Genomic DNA, 15,359 nt, shown 5'->3' on the forward strand with positions numbered 1-15,359 from the left:
TCTTATAGGAAATAGCATATAATTTGAAATGTATATGGATTTTTTTATATTCACACATATATTTTTATTTCACTGACCACTTTAACAAAAGTCATATTATTAAACCAAAAAATTGCTTGATAGCTAACTCGCTGGGATGAAAAATCTACCATGTCTTTAATAACAACATTACTTTATCCCTTTTAATGGGATTGTTGTTTAAAGAAAGGTTGTAGAAACCTTGCTGGTTCATAGGTATATAGCTTACCCCCCTTTTTGGGTCTTCCTTTGCAGGTGGGAAATTGGTGATAATGGGGGGGTGGTCAAGGTATGTGCAGTGTCTCAAGAAATTGTATCCTAAGATTTTTAACATTAGAGGATTGAGATTTGAATACGATTGTACTTTCTTTCTAAATATGGATTCACTGGGGGCAGTGATAGCTGGTGAATGTAAAGATGAATTAATGTGAGAGTTACAGAATCAGAGAATTTCTGAACTGGATAGGGCCTTACAAACAAAGGGCTCTTGGGAGTGGAAGTCTTAGGAGATGACTTCAGTGACTGTCCGAGAGTAGTAGAGCTCTAGGCCAAGCCACTTCTGTGGTTACTGAGTTAGGGTCACAGCCATTCCAACCAGGAAGTGAGTGATCACAGCAGAGAGGGCTTTAAACTTCCTGGGGCTGGAGAAAAAAAAAAAACCTGAGTCATTTTGGAAGTAATCTTAGGGCAAGAAGAAAACAGAAATCAGAAAAATAAGCATCCTTTATTTCCTCTTGTTAACACAAATGATGTAAAAATACTGATTACAAAAATATAAACCTTAAGTGTTATGTACTTTTTAAAAAAGTGGGATGCAGCATATTTTTTAAAAAATTAAGCGTCTGTAAATTATTTGCTTTCTGAGTGCAATATTTTAACTTATTTTTAAAAAAATCTTTATGCACACACACATACATATGTTGGAAAAATATTGTTTTGCTTATTATTTAGAATCTGTGAAGGCTTGAAAGGGCCCATGAGTCTTCTCATCGTTGAGCCGTTCTATGGAGGGTCCCATAAACAGCTGGTGGATCTGCTCCAAGAAGAGTTAGAAGACTGTGTCCTTTATACCCTTCCTGCAAAGAAATGGCATTGGAGAGCACGGACATCGGCTTTATACTTCTCCCAGAATATTCCCATCAGTGAACAGTACAGGTAATTGGAGCTTGGGCTGCACCTTCAGTCTGTTCTTAGTGTACGTGTTATAAGAATGTTGCTTCTCTGTTGGCATCTGTGAGATTTTCTCCAGTTATGGAATTGGTCAGTATGACTACAATAGACCCAGCAGAGCAGGAGAGTTCACTTACGCTGTGAGGACAGCTGGCTAGATGAAAAGTGGCCTCATTTGGAAACTTCAAGCCTTTTCTCATTTGTCTTGTGATGTTATCACATGCATGTGTGTGGGTGTGGATGACATTTTTTGGCCTGAGGGGAGAGTTGATCTTGGGCACATTTTTTGCACATAATCTCCGGTGTCTCTTGTAGTGAGTGTGCTGTTTTCGGTTAGTTTATTGTGTCTGCTCTGTACTAGGAGCTAAGGTTGAAAAGGCGCATGTGACCATGGTCTGTGCCCTTAAAGCTTTAAAGACTATTGAGGTAGAGATGGACTTGCAGGTGCAATGTGAGCGTGAAAAATGGAAGAGTTGATTTTGACTGACAAAGTGGAGGTGGCTTTATAGAGCTGGCAACCTTTGCTTAGTCTTCAAGGATGCATAGATTTGGGGCACACAGGACTCAGTTCTGAATTCTGATTAGTTAGGAAGTGGGAACTAGGGGTACGTCATAGAGGTTCTTTTGGGACACTAGAAAGATGAATGAGAAATACTGATGACGTTTGATGGTGGACAAGTAGAATACTGAACATCCCTACCTCCTTATTCTCTATTGCTGTATACTTCCTTTTGTCTCCTGCTTGTTAAATAGTGGGAGATTATCCTACTGTGTTTTATAGATCTGTTCTTCTTACCGTTCTGGGCCCTTCTGTGTAAAACTGCATTGGTTTAAGCAGCACTGGGGAGTGCAGGCTGATAAGTAATGGAGGTAGGCAAAAGGATTGTTGGAGGAAGGGCACATTGTGGGCTGGAGCACTCACCTTGCCTTCAGCAGCCACATCTATCTGTTGCTGCTTGTAAGGTGGAGCAGTCACAAGGGAGACAATGGCTTGGGATTTAAATGTAGGTTGCTGTTCTTAGTAGTAATTTGGGGGATCCAGAGAATCCCCATACACCATTTGGTGTATGAAAACCATGCATCATGTCTGAGCATTCAGATTGTCAGGTGGAATAGCAGTGAGCACTCGAGTCACTTTGCTTAGGATTATAAAGGTAAAATGCTGTTTGGGGACATATTAAGAATTTATTTTTCTAATCTAAAGTATATTTTTACTTCCATCATTTAATGTTTTGTACTCTGGTATCACTAAGTGAATATGGTTGATGGATAGTATTAGAAATTTCAATGAGGGTATCAATATAAAACTTTTAAGGGCAATGATAAGACTGTTGACTGTTGTGTTAAAATATGACTATTTATGGTTGCTTTCACATCTCATTTAATTGTGTTTTCATGGCACCAATAGTATTGTATTACTTAAGGTCAAGTAATCCAGTTGACTTTAGGGCACATTTTCATTTAACGTTACCATTTGATATAATACATTTCTACAATGACTTGAACATTGAAATGAATCATTTCTCTGTCTGCTGTTAGAGTTCATTTTGATTATGCAGTTTTTCAGAATGAAATTACTGTATCACAAATACGTGTGTGGGGTGAGCATGCATGCCAGCACTCCTGTGTGCCGGCTTCTCCACTCCGTGTGAGGCCTGAAGCATTTTGAGGATAAACATCACAGTGCTCGTTGAAGCAGTCTTATTGGGGAGGTTGATTGCTGCAAGATTGTGATGTAAAGTTTTACTCTCTCATAGCTACAACATACAGGTCCTAACAGCAGTATCTAAGATCTTTCAAGGTCAGTCATCTAAGCTGTGCAGTTAACTGCATTAATCTAATCAGACTTCACTAAAAGATATACCTCACCAGTTGGACCTACAGTTATATTTGACCAGTGATAACTTATCTACTCTTTTTGAATACTTTTGGAAAAATAGTAACAGCTTGAAAACTTAACACTAAGTTAAAAAATATGCTCACCCAACCCTACATTGAAGTGCAAGAACAGTCTTTTGTTACACCAGATAAATCTGATCTCTGTGGAGACTTTTAAAGATATGAAAAGTTTTTGCTTTCCAGTTAGTTAACTCTCTTTGTACACTTGGCAGATGAAATCATCACAATTCAGAAAGCACCAGTATTACGTGCTATGCAAAATTACTCTGAACAGGTAGGGACTGCATCTGATGAGAAAGACCCTGAATGTAGGTACACACATTATTTTTCTCAGCTTCTGTACATACAATCATTATTGTTATGAGCTTATTATCCAGAAAATATTTTATTACTAACAGAATAAATGCTTCAGCCTAATTACTCAGTTTGATTCTGCTTTATCTTGACAGCTAGAAGAATACATCATGGGTCACATTTGGAGCTGTTTAATTTTATCATAGATTACAAAAGCTCCATAAGTTATTTTTCCCCAAAGTAGTTGGTAATGATTATTCCTTAGGTTATATTAAAATTTTGCCTTCTGGAAACCACGAAATGCAGAAAAATGTTTTGAGGATGGGTCTTAAATTTTATGTTCTGAAATGTATGAGTCATTTGTCCCAAGATTAGCATTTTGACTTTCTTAGGTACACCTAGACTAGGCATCAAAGATATTTCATTCATTTTTTTCTTTACCGAACTGAGACAATCACTGTTATTTAAAATCATTTTTTTTCGCTCTCAGCTGCTTACAATTAAATTTTTCATTCCATCCGAGGTATTGTAGCAGATTCTGGTCATTGGCCATGTAACAGCCCTTCTTCCTTGTTAACAGAATCACACTTGTCTTTGGAGTGGCTAAGTACCCAGCCCCTGGGAGTGAAGCATGATTGACTTGAGTCGGTTATTATGATCCCGTTCTCTGCCCAATTTTCCCAACTTTCCTTGCAGTTAATGCTGGGCAGTCACTAAGTTTTGGCAAATTAGATTTAAGTGGATGACTTCTGGGGATTCTTCCAACAAAGTTTGTTTTGTTTTGTTTTTAATTATGAAAGGAGAAAGCCATTTTCCTTTCCTGCATTCGACAGTGGTTGTGATGTCTGTAACCATGAGGTATTAGGATGAGGACAAAATGCCCGGGCTGCGAAAAATGGCTGATGGAAGTCCGGAAAGAGCCTGGATTAGACTTCCATTTTGAGCTACCTAGTCACCTGAAAACCCTCCATCTCTAAAACATCTAGAAATGATTCATAAAGTGTAACAGCTTTCCTTTTAAGTCCATAGCTAAGCAAAGTAAGAGAGGATCTGAAGAAGGATCTGGAACTTATAGTGGTAGCTGGCCTCGAAGCTGGGGTTGCCTCATTTTCTTTTTTTTATTTTTTTAAAAGATTTTATTTATTTATTTATTTGAGACAGAGAGAATGAGAGACAGAGAGCATGAGAGGGAGGAGGGTCAGAGGGAGAAGCCGACTCCCTGCCGAGCAGGGAGCCCGATGCGGGACTCGATCCCGGGACTCCAGGATCATGACCTGAGCCGAAGGCAGTCGCTTAACCAACTGAGCCACCCAGGCGCCTCTCATTTTCATAAAGGGACTGGTTAACTTAGTTGTGTGACATTCTGAAATGAAATATTGTGCAGCTCTGACCTGAAGTAGGAAGATTTCTGTGTACTCTTCATGGGAACCTCTCCAAGACATTTTCTGTGACAGAAAGTAAGGTGCCAGACAGTGTTATTGGGTATTATCTTTGGTATAAAGAAAGAAGGTGATAAGAACAGAACAATGGAAGAGTACACTGGGAATGAATAAAAACAGTGATCTGAGGATCACTATGGCAGAGGATGTCAGTGCCCACGCATATCCCTGCGACCTTGCCCTTTCGGTGCTCCCTGGCCTGCTTCCCATGCCTATGTCTGCAGCTCTTTGCGTGAGGGAGCAGCTACTCTGCCGGTGCACAGTGGGCTGTGAGCAGCCCTCCACAAATGATCTTCACCCCTCGGATGAAATCGCTCTGAAGTGTGTGCAGGAGAGAAATCATTAGCAGAGATTCCTGAAAAACCCTGTAAGTCAGAAAATGTGCAAGCATAATTCTAAGTAACTCCTGGGTCACAGAAGAAATCATAACGGATATTAAAAATAGGACTGAATCATAATGAACATATTGTATATCACAATGCGGGTTATATCTAAATTGACAGCCACAGCCACGTCGTCTTTAATAAATTTATTTTTGTTATTTTTTAATTGTGAGATGCAAGCCCTCTAAAGCTTGTGGCCCAGAGCAGGGACTCTTTTACTTGAATCTAGGAGTAGTATTGGGAAAGAAAGAATAAAAAGAGTGAAAAATAGTGAAGTTGAAAGCAAATAGAAGTGGAGATGAAGAAACTACTAGTTACTTTGAGATAATAAAATAGATAAACACCATGATTTTTTTTTTTAAAGGCACAAATAATTTTTGGAATTATGTAGCTATGGATCTGTGGATATGGCACAGATCAATAAAAGGGGAAATGTTCTTTTAATAGTTTTATGTCAATAGAGATGAAACTACTCTCTCTCTTTCCCTCTGTCAAATAAATAAATAAAATCTTATAAAAAAAAGTGAAACAGAAAGCCTGAATGGAATTATAATCATTAAAGATGCTGCATTAGCTAAAAATCGACCCACTATAAGACAGAGGCTAGGTCCCTGAGCAAGGTTGGTTCACTGCACTGGGGCCACCCTGCCTCCAAACTTGTGTTATGTGAGATTGAGTGTCTAGTTTTTTAGGTTTTCTGTTTCTTGTAGCCACATAAGTCCTAACTGTTTATAAATATTGACTATCATTATGATACCTTTTCCTTTCCCACCCCAACCTCCCCCCCCCTCTTTTTTAATGATCAAGGAAGGGTAAGGAAAGCAAGTAGTTAGGTAGGAATTAAATGGAATGAAAGTTCAGTTTGGTTAAGCAATGCCTACAGTGAAATTAAAGCTTACGGTGATATGTGGCTATTGATAATTCTGTTTGATTTGCCGTAATCTTTAATGGTACCATGATTGTGGCCTTTCACTAAGCAAGCAGGTTCTCTTTCAAGGAGTATGTGAATTTTTTTTTTTTTTTTTAATTTATTTGTCAGAGCGAGAGAGAGCGCAAGCAGGGGGAGCGGCAGGCAGAGGGAGAAGCGGGCTCCCTGCTGAGCAGAGCACCTGACTTAGGGCTTGATCCCAAGACCATTCCAGGACTGTGGGGTCATGACCTGAGCCTTCGGCAGATGCTTAACCAACTGAGCCACCCAGGGATCCCGAATTTTTTTTTTCTTAAATTCCCTGTGAAACATTGAATGTAACTTTCTTTGGGAAGATGAACATTTTTAGCTGATATGAATTATCTATATATGTTTGTTGTTTGTAGCTAGCCCTTGTGAATAAAGGTATGCCTAACTAGTGGGTATAGGTGAATTAATACAGAAGGTGGTAGTTTCTCAAACAGTTCTTTTGTAAATTAGTAATATAAATTTTTCTTTGCTTGACAGTTATGTCCTGTTTTGAATTGTTACCTTTTGTGAAAAATATAACTTGCTGAATAATATATTAATATTTTAATCATAAAAATGCTTTTATTAAAAGATACCTGGGGTGCCTGGGTGGCTCAGTCGTTAAGTGTCTGCCTTCGGCTCAGGTCATGATCCCAGAGTCCTGGGATCGAGCCCCGCATCCGGCTCGCTGCTCTGCGGGAAGCCTATTCTCCCTCTCCCGCTCCGCCTGCTTGTGTTCCCCCTCTCGCTGTGTCTCTCTCTCTGTCAAATAAATAAATAAAATCTTAAAAATAAATAAATAAATAAATAAATAAATAAATAAAAGATACCTTTATGGATAATGTAATATTATTTTCATCATGAAAATGCCTTTTTATTAGTGTGTGACGTACTTGGGAGTATAAAAGTAAACGATGACTTAATAAGAATTTGTAGGTGAGTGAATTTATAGGTAAGTTTGGTTTAGATACGGCAGTCATTTTACATCTCTGTAGTAACCAGAGCAGGATTTCATGGGGTTAAGTGATAGTAATAATAGCTAACATATTGAACACTTACCATGTAGTAGATATTCTACAGTCCTAGAAGCTTGACACGGTTTTCCTGGTTTTATGGAAGAGGAAACTGAGGCTTAGAAAGTGAAGATATTTGCACTGGGTTACACAGCCAGTGGTGGGTATTTGGTTGGAGTTCAAGTCTGGCCACCTGCAAAGACCATAGGATGTTCTTTATAAGCCCATGCTTTTAATCACTATGCTATCTTAATTCCCTGCCCAAGCAGGATAAACTAATGAAGGAAATTAAACCTAAGTACCTCTTGATTAAAAATGTATGACTAAATTTTACTATTAGAAGTGGCTGTGTGCTTCTGCTGATCTTGAGAAGTATTATAGTTCTTGAATCTTGTTGGAGACTGGAGGTTGGAAACCAGGAGCCTTTCTAGGTCTGGGACTCTGATGTTCTCATTTTTCCTCAGGGCATTTGCTCTTTAGTTTTTAGCCATAGAAATTATAAGTCATTTGAATTTTCTTCTTTTGAAATCCAAATAAAAAATGACATATGATGGATGCTGTATTAAAATCACAGGGTAGACTCATAAATACAAGCATAACATTTTTTAGGATGTTCACCTGCAGTCCCAAGTTATCCTCAATCTGGTCTACTGTGAAGTTCTCTACTTGGTTTATGAACTTGGCTAGATGCAGCATTCCAGTACTGCCTAGCTCACTTCCCTTATAACATTACCAGTTGTATGTACTTGGGATTTGGATGATGTTTCCACACTATGTAAATAATACTGTCATTAGGTGTAACGTAGCATCCCATAACCTCACCAATATGTGACTGCACCATTTGTGAGAATTGGCCTCGAGCTTCCCCATCACTGTTTCCCACTTCACCGGCTTCCCTATCATAGGCTGCCTAATTATGGGATTCTCTTTTGGTTTGTTTTCCTATCAACCTTGCTCTCCTATCTAGACAGTGCACAACACAGCTTTCCAGAATTTGTATAGTGCTTAGAGCTTCATCCACAATATTTCCTCTCAGGGAAATCTCTTCTGCCTGACAGTAGTGTTCAGTTTAGCCATCTGGACTTTATATTGAAAACGTAGCTGACCACAACACTATAGAAAGAGAATAATCCCGCAAACCAAATAATTACCCATTAAGTCAGTCTGTCTCTCTGCCTCTGTATGCTTTCTCTCTTTCCTCTCGCTCTCATCTCTCTCTCCCTCATATCCACACACACACACATGTGCACACACACAAATGATTACTTTTAATTACTCTAGCAACTTCTTCACTGCAAAACTGTAAATTAAACCTCTTACCACACTTCCTAAAGTTTGGTTTTCATGCTACATCTTTTCCACTTTTCATTATATTCCTTTGTCATTGCTCTTGAGAAGTAAAATATCCCAGTGTCAGGAAAAAAACATTTTTCTTGTTGTGGAGTTTGTAGTTTATGCTCACCACAAGCTGCTAATTCAAAAGTGTTTGTGTAGGTAGTAGCTTACATTGTGAAGCCGCTGCTTCCAAGGAGTTAGGCACAGCAGTGCAACTTCAAGTGCAGTATGGATTTTTCATATCTCTTCTAGCTTATTAAAACAATTCACACATAAGAGTCTGTAAACGCCCATGTAAAGGTATGTATAGATATATGACATTATTTCTAAGAGACTCTGCATCTTAAAGATTGTTAAGTTAGGATAAATCTCCCATATATTTACCCTTTGAAATTTGACAGCTCTATTTTAAAAGATAAACTGGATGTTTATTACACTTTTATAGAGGAGAGAAAAATCATTTTTTTTTTTAAAGATTTTTTATTTATTTATTTGACAGAGAGAGACACAGTGAGAGAGGGAACACAAGCAGGGGGAGTGGGAGAGGGAGAAGCAGGCTTCCCGCGGAGCAGGGAGCCCAATGCAGGGCTCGATCCCAGGACCCTGGGATCATGACCTGAGCCAAAGGCAGACGCTTAACGACTGAGCCACCCAGGCACCCCGAAAATTCATTATTTTTAAGGAATGAAATAGAAAAGGCAGAAAATCCCCAACACCCCCAGATGGGTACAAGAGGTACTATTGTATAAAAGAGTTCTCTGACTGTAAAGTCAGGGCCTTCATAATTTTGCTTTTAGAAGCAACATGCTTATTTTTGACCTAACAGTCCAAACTGTGAGTCTGATCTTAGAGTGCTTCTAATCTAGTTATTTTTGGGTGTTGAGTGTCTTCATTAGGGTTTATCTCCATGGCATGGGAAAAGCCTTTAGGAAATGAAAGGCATTTTTCTTGTATTTCCATCCCAACATTTTTTTGAATTTATTTGTATTTGAGAAAGTTTTTCTGCTTTTATTAAAGTCTCAGTCAGTGACAATATGTTTTGCTTCTGGAGCTGTATAGGGTGTGCACAGATATTAATATCTCTGACTTACTGTGTTTGGAGCCTCTAAAGCAATGATGCAGATAGTCTGCTACTCTGCCCTTCTCTGAAGTCTCCCCTCTTAGGGAAGCTTTCACGTTTGCCTCCTTCCTTGAGATCAAATGTGGCCTCCTAGCTGCCTTTGGACACGTTGTCCTATCCATTGAATGACTAATTCTTGTCCAGCTGTCCTTTGTTTATGCTCTTCTGTGGTTCACTCACATGATGGACCTGCTGGTCTCCTGACCAGCCGGCCCACAGAGAGACGCTGTAGGCGGAAGGCAGGAGCTGAGTCAGGCGTCGTGCTCACAAAAGAGCATTCATGTCCCTTTCATCCTTCTATCTTCCTAAAGAACAGAATCTTATATTCTAGTGAGTTTCTTCCTGTAAACAGTCTCTCCTATATTTCTATTTGTTCACTGTCTCATGCTAATAATAAAAATGTAACACTTGCCCATTTTAGGAGAAGCTCTAGGTGACCGAATATATGAAGTGGAGGGGACTAGGGGTGGGGTGGTTTGGCCAGAAACCCCCCAGACTAGGTATCTTTTTGCTCTTTTCCAAGCTGGTTTCCATTTTTTTTCCTCATCAACATTTATTAAGGGCTTTTGCATTAAGAGACAGTGCCCTTCGCTAGCCCTGGCGATGTAAGACCAAACGTGGCAAATTTGGACACAGTAAGCATCTAAACTGTTGACCAAAAGAATGTTTAGTGCCTTTATCCACTTGCTAATACTCAGAGCCCTGAGGGAATAATCCCTGATTGAAAACATTCAGTGGCTTTGTACCGTGCATGTAAAAATCCAGAGTACACACCGGCTTTGCTGGGCCCTGCGCACCTCTGCAACCTTCTCTCCACCCCTGTCATCTCGCTCATCTGCTGTAGTAGTGGCAGGGGACTGGTTCCCTCGCTCTGAAACCTCGCGCTCTTTCCTGCCTCTGCTTGTTGGCCTCTTAGCCAGCAGCACTACCTCACGCCCGCTCCCTCTACCCTCTGCTTACTTTTCCCCATCTTTCAAGTCTGAGCTAACATTTCAGCTCCTCAGAGAGATCCTCCCTGACCACCATATCAAAACCAAGCCCTCGTATTTCTGTGTTCTTTTTCTCTCCTCTGTAAGAGCATCGTGATTATTGTGTTTGTTTGATTTTTTTCCCCTTTTTTTCTTCATGCTGCACGTTTCCAGATGATAAGTGCCATGTTTGTCTTCTTTACCCAGGGCCTTGCAGATAGCTGTTATTGAGTCAGTATGGTTGAATGAATGATTTCATACCTGTGGTTTGAAAATACAAATAAAATGTGGCTGTAATTGACTTTGCTAACCTGCTAATTTCTTCCCATTTTGGGCACTCCTCCTTTCCCGTGTCTAGGGATATCACCTCTTCTACATAGAAACTGCTTAGAGACATTTAAGGGCCTGTGTTCCTCAGTTTTGTGGGATTAAACTAAAGAATTCCATACAGTTTACTCACTTATTTTTATTGGGTTATATTAATCATATGGTGAAATCAGTCATTGTCCATTATGTAAATTTTGATAAAAGAAAATATAATTTTCTGGAATTTCCCCTGTATAAAAGTGTTTCTAGGAAAAAAAAATGTTTATCAGTTCAGGCAACTTTATAGAATCTAGACTGTACCTGTGATGTTTTGTGAAATTTCACGTGATTGTATTTTAAGGCTTTTTAATTTTGGTTGTGGCCACCCATGAACAGTGTGGCCTTTTAATTTATAGTGTGGAAACTATGGGATAAATGAGAGATTAAAATTTGGCCCAAAGATATATTTTGCTTGGCCACTACAATTACTTAAGCATTTTTAATTTTTAATGCTTTTAGACAGATAGACATTCTTTGTGTTGGTCACAATAGCACAACTAGTTGCCATTGATTTATACTAGTCTGCTTCTCACATTTATGTTACTTAACTGATCTGTTTAGGCCTTTGTGTTTGTAGCCTCTGGCTTAGAACTTGCCCAAGAATGAATTTTCAAATGATCTTAAAAAAAAAAAAAGAAACATATATTTTTAAATGTTTAAATGTACATATACATAATGTTTAATGTACATATACATAAAATATACATGTTTAATGTACATATTTAAATGTACATATACATAAAATAATTTACTAAGAGAATATAAATCACTTGTCTTTGGAAGAAATGACATATTATACTGCAGGAACCATCAGTCCTGGGTTTTAATCTCAGCTCTGCCATAAATTAATTGTTTAGCCTTGGAAAAGTCACTTTTTAACCTTAGTGTCTTATTTTTTCACTTGTAACTGAAGGTTTGGTTTTATCTATTGAGTTCCATGAAGTCATGAAAAAGGAATTAAAATCAAGATCAAGATTCAAGAAATTTGGGGGCATCTGGGTGGCTTAATTGGCTAAGCGTCTGCCTTCGGCTCAGGTCATGATCTCAGAATCCTGGGATTGAGCCCCAAATTGGGCTCTCTGCTCAGTGCGGAGTTTGCTTGTCTCTCTCCCTCTGCTCCTCCCCACCACTCGTGCTCTCTCTCTCTCGCTTTCTCTGTCTCTCAAATAAAATCTTAAAAAAAAAACTATTCGAGAAATTTTCACACAAAAGACAAATTCAAGGGCGCCTAGGTGGCTCAGTTGGTTGCGTGTCCAACTCTTGGTTTTGGCTTAGGTCGTGATCTCAGTGTCCTGGGATGGAGCCCCGTGTGGGGCTCTGTGTTCAGCGGGGAGTCTGCTTAGGATTCTCTCTCTGCCTCTCCCTCTGCCCCTCATCATCCCCACCCCCACCCTGCACACCCTCTCTCTCAAATAATAAATAAATAAATCTTTAAAAAAAAAAGACAAATTTGTACTGTCTCTCATTCAGCTTTGTTACGAACCACTGCTTCATTTAATACAGGAGCTATTTCCTCATCTTATTTGTGTATCTCCTTGCATTTTTAACTTTTATTTTTAGGGACTTTTGGGGGAATAATTCTTTCCAGTAGTGCTTCTATCTTCGGAGTTGCTCTGATGTGACTTATTATTAGTTTGGAACTCCTGTTCTCGCCTCAGCATTTTATGATTATTTGCCTTTTCATGCTACTGTCTATCTTGATAGGTCATGGGCCAACATGGACACTAAATACTGGACACGTACACTGAACACTGTAGAACTCACACAGAATAGTACTGCAGTGAGGGCAGCATCACTAAAGAAGGACAGACAGAGGTTTATTTATCATTCAGCAAATTCTGAGGTACAACTAAGACGATGTTTTAGATTTTGCTGGATGGAGATGAAATGTAAAAGGGCTGTAGGAGAAGGTATTGTGAACAAAGGTATTAATGCAGGGATTATTGGAAAATGTAATCTCCAAAATCTAGGTTTTTGTATGAACATATTCTGAGGCAGGAGGAGTTGTGGGACATCAATTTGGGATGATAAAGCAGATTTCGTCTAATTCTTGTACATTTGTGAATTCATGGTTAATAATTTGGGAGGCTGGTACTTTAGATTATGAGTGTCTTTAGAAGCTCTATTCCCAGAACTTTATTAATTGCACATGATAGAAACCCAATTCAAAATCACTGAAACATAAACGAAAATGTATTTGGGCTACCATGTCACTGAAATTTCCAGAGTGGTTGACTCTAGGCACCGCTGGATCCAGTGGGTCAGTGATATCATTAGACTTTTTTGTCTTCTTGACTCTACTTTCATCTGGTTTGACTGTATTCTGGAGCAGCCTCTCTCCATATGGATCTCCCCCAGAGCTAAGTTTATATCCCACCAGTTTAGTTACCCTATCTGAAAGAGAGTGCCTTTCTCGGCAGTTCTAACAAAAGTCCCAGATTGACTGAAATGTCTTTCTTAAAACAAAACAAAACAAAACAAGAAAAAAAACACATGTGATCTTTAAACTTGTTACTTTGGCAAGAGGCCCCTAATACTGTGATTGGCCAAAGTGGGGTCAACCCAATTCAAACCATATGAACTGAGTACCAGAGAGCAAAAGGGAAATTATATTGCTGTTATTCGAAGAGGGAAAAACAATGTTTCGTAGGCAAAAAACATGGTGAGTACTACAGTCATACGTGGGAATGAGGTAAACTGTGCAGAGAACAAATATTACAGCATTGTAGTAATGGAGACCATGGATGAGGGTAGAAATGGTCAATGAATCCTAAAATCTAACGGAAAAATAGTGAGTTTCTGAAGAAGAACAATGGTAATAGGAATGGAAAGTAGTAAAGGACCTAGCAATATGAATGAAATTTGTTTTGAAATGGGTAAAGGGATTAAGAGGTTAAAACTTCCAGTTATGAAATAAATAAGTCACAGGAATGAAAAGTACAGCATAGGGAATATAGTCAATAATATTGTAATATACTTATCGCTGTGAGCATCTCATAATGTATATAATCATTGAATCACTACGTTGTACAGCTGAGACTAATATTGTGTGTCAACTATACTTCAATTAAAAATTTAAAAAATTTAAGAGATTTGTGTTGTTTGCATTTCACTAGTTAGAAAATTTGTCTAGGTTCTCAACTGAAATATATCTTTGTCTTGTCCATGAGAAAAGAAGTTGGGATACAAATTAATTTAGTCTAAGAGATCACAGTTAAACTACTTCAGTGGTTATAATTATTTTTAAAATAGCTTTGCAAATTATAAATCATTACTATTAGCCCATTAAATTGGGTCAGTCAGTTTATTTTGGCAGCATTTTAAGTTACTCCATGTACTTAAAAGTAGCAAAACTTCCTTTTCTTTAAAAATGTAATGTAATACTGCCTCTTTTTTCTATTTAAATAAAATATTATGTATATGTCATGTATATGACATATACATATACATGCATGTGTGTATATCTCATATAAACACAAATAATCAAGAAATGATTGATGACCCGGTATTAACTTCTCAAACTTATCTCCCCTCTTCCCCTCACTAAAATCAGGTATTAAATGCTTCTGTAGCATTCTTACACTATGCTAGATCTCAGAGTGAAAATGAATGAGTAAATTGTGGTTGCTCTCCTACTTAGTATCCAGTTCAGAAAAGCCAGTCTCTTTCTCAGTGGTCTGAGCTGGTAACTCATGCATTTGAAGAATATATGCTGTGTGCAGATACAAATGATAAAAATGTGAATAAGGCAGTATGCTTTAGGAACTAAATTTCTTCTCTTGGTTATAGTTCTGTTTCTTTCTCTCCTTTCAGGTTTTTATTTTATTTATTTTTTTGGTAGTATTTATACAGTGTTTACTTGAATCAACTTTTCTAAAGCAGTCATATACTAAAATGTTTCTAGGGAAATCCCCCACACTTAGTAACTTGTCTTTCAGTATAATAGTAGCTCTGAAATATAGGGGATTTTTAGCCCATAGTTTCTCTGTGTCTCCAGTATTGAGGCAGATATTTATTTGTAATACAAACTGTTTTGGTGGGTTCCAAGATTTTCAGAAAATGAAAATGGGGAAGAATGTGAACTAGTTTTTGTCACTTCTTTTTTTCCTCCATCATAAGCTTAAATACAATGAAAAAAATTTCGTGAAATCTGATTATATTGAAGGTGTATATTATTTGTGTGTGTGTGTGTGTAGCATTTTTATTATAGAGTTTTTCATTCAGATGTAGTGATTCTTAGCTTTCATTTTGTAACATCGCTGAGTGTCTTCAATTTTCTCGAAGGGAATTTGTAACTTTTTAAAACAGAAAAATATCAACTCACTTTTATTGAGAAAAATATTTTTCTATACATACCATTTTATAAGAGGATTGTTGCCAAGAAACCAAGCAGTAGCTTAGTGCCAGTGCTACAAAG

At 38.1% G+C, this 15,359-nt stretch overlaps 1 protein-coding gene across 16 annotated transcripts in view; it reads left to right on the forward strand.

Moving 5' to 3' along the window:
• QTMAN (queuosine-tRNA mannosyltransferase) overlaps positions 1–15,359 on the forward strand; it is a 380,429-nt gene that overhangs the window by 122,528 nt on the left and 242,542 nt on the right. For 13 of the 16 annotated variants that reach the window (XM_081814519.1, XM_081814514.1, XM_081814517.1 and 10 more), the window contains one exon: positions 970–1,173. The exons of 2 other annotated variants lie outside the window; for them this stretch is intronic. In XM_081814519.1, coding sequence (XP_081670645.1) covers positions 995–1,173 — 179 coding nt within the window. In that variant the 5' untranslated portion in view covers positions 970–994. Of the gene's footprint in view, positions 1–273; positions 308–969; positions 1,174–15,359 lie in introns of those variants that run through there. One more of the 16 variants, XM_081814513.1, reaches the window with a different exon arrangement.

The sequence above is a fragment of the Leptonychotes weddellii genome, chromosome 3 (genome assembly GCF_054177405.1).
Source record: "Leptonychotes weddellii isolate Sample4059 chromosome 3, ASM5417740v2, whole genome shotgun sequence".
In the NCBI taxonomy this organism is placed as follows: Eukaryota; Metazoa; Chordata; class Mammalia; order Carnivora; family Phocidae; genus Leptonychotes; species Leptonychotes weddellii.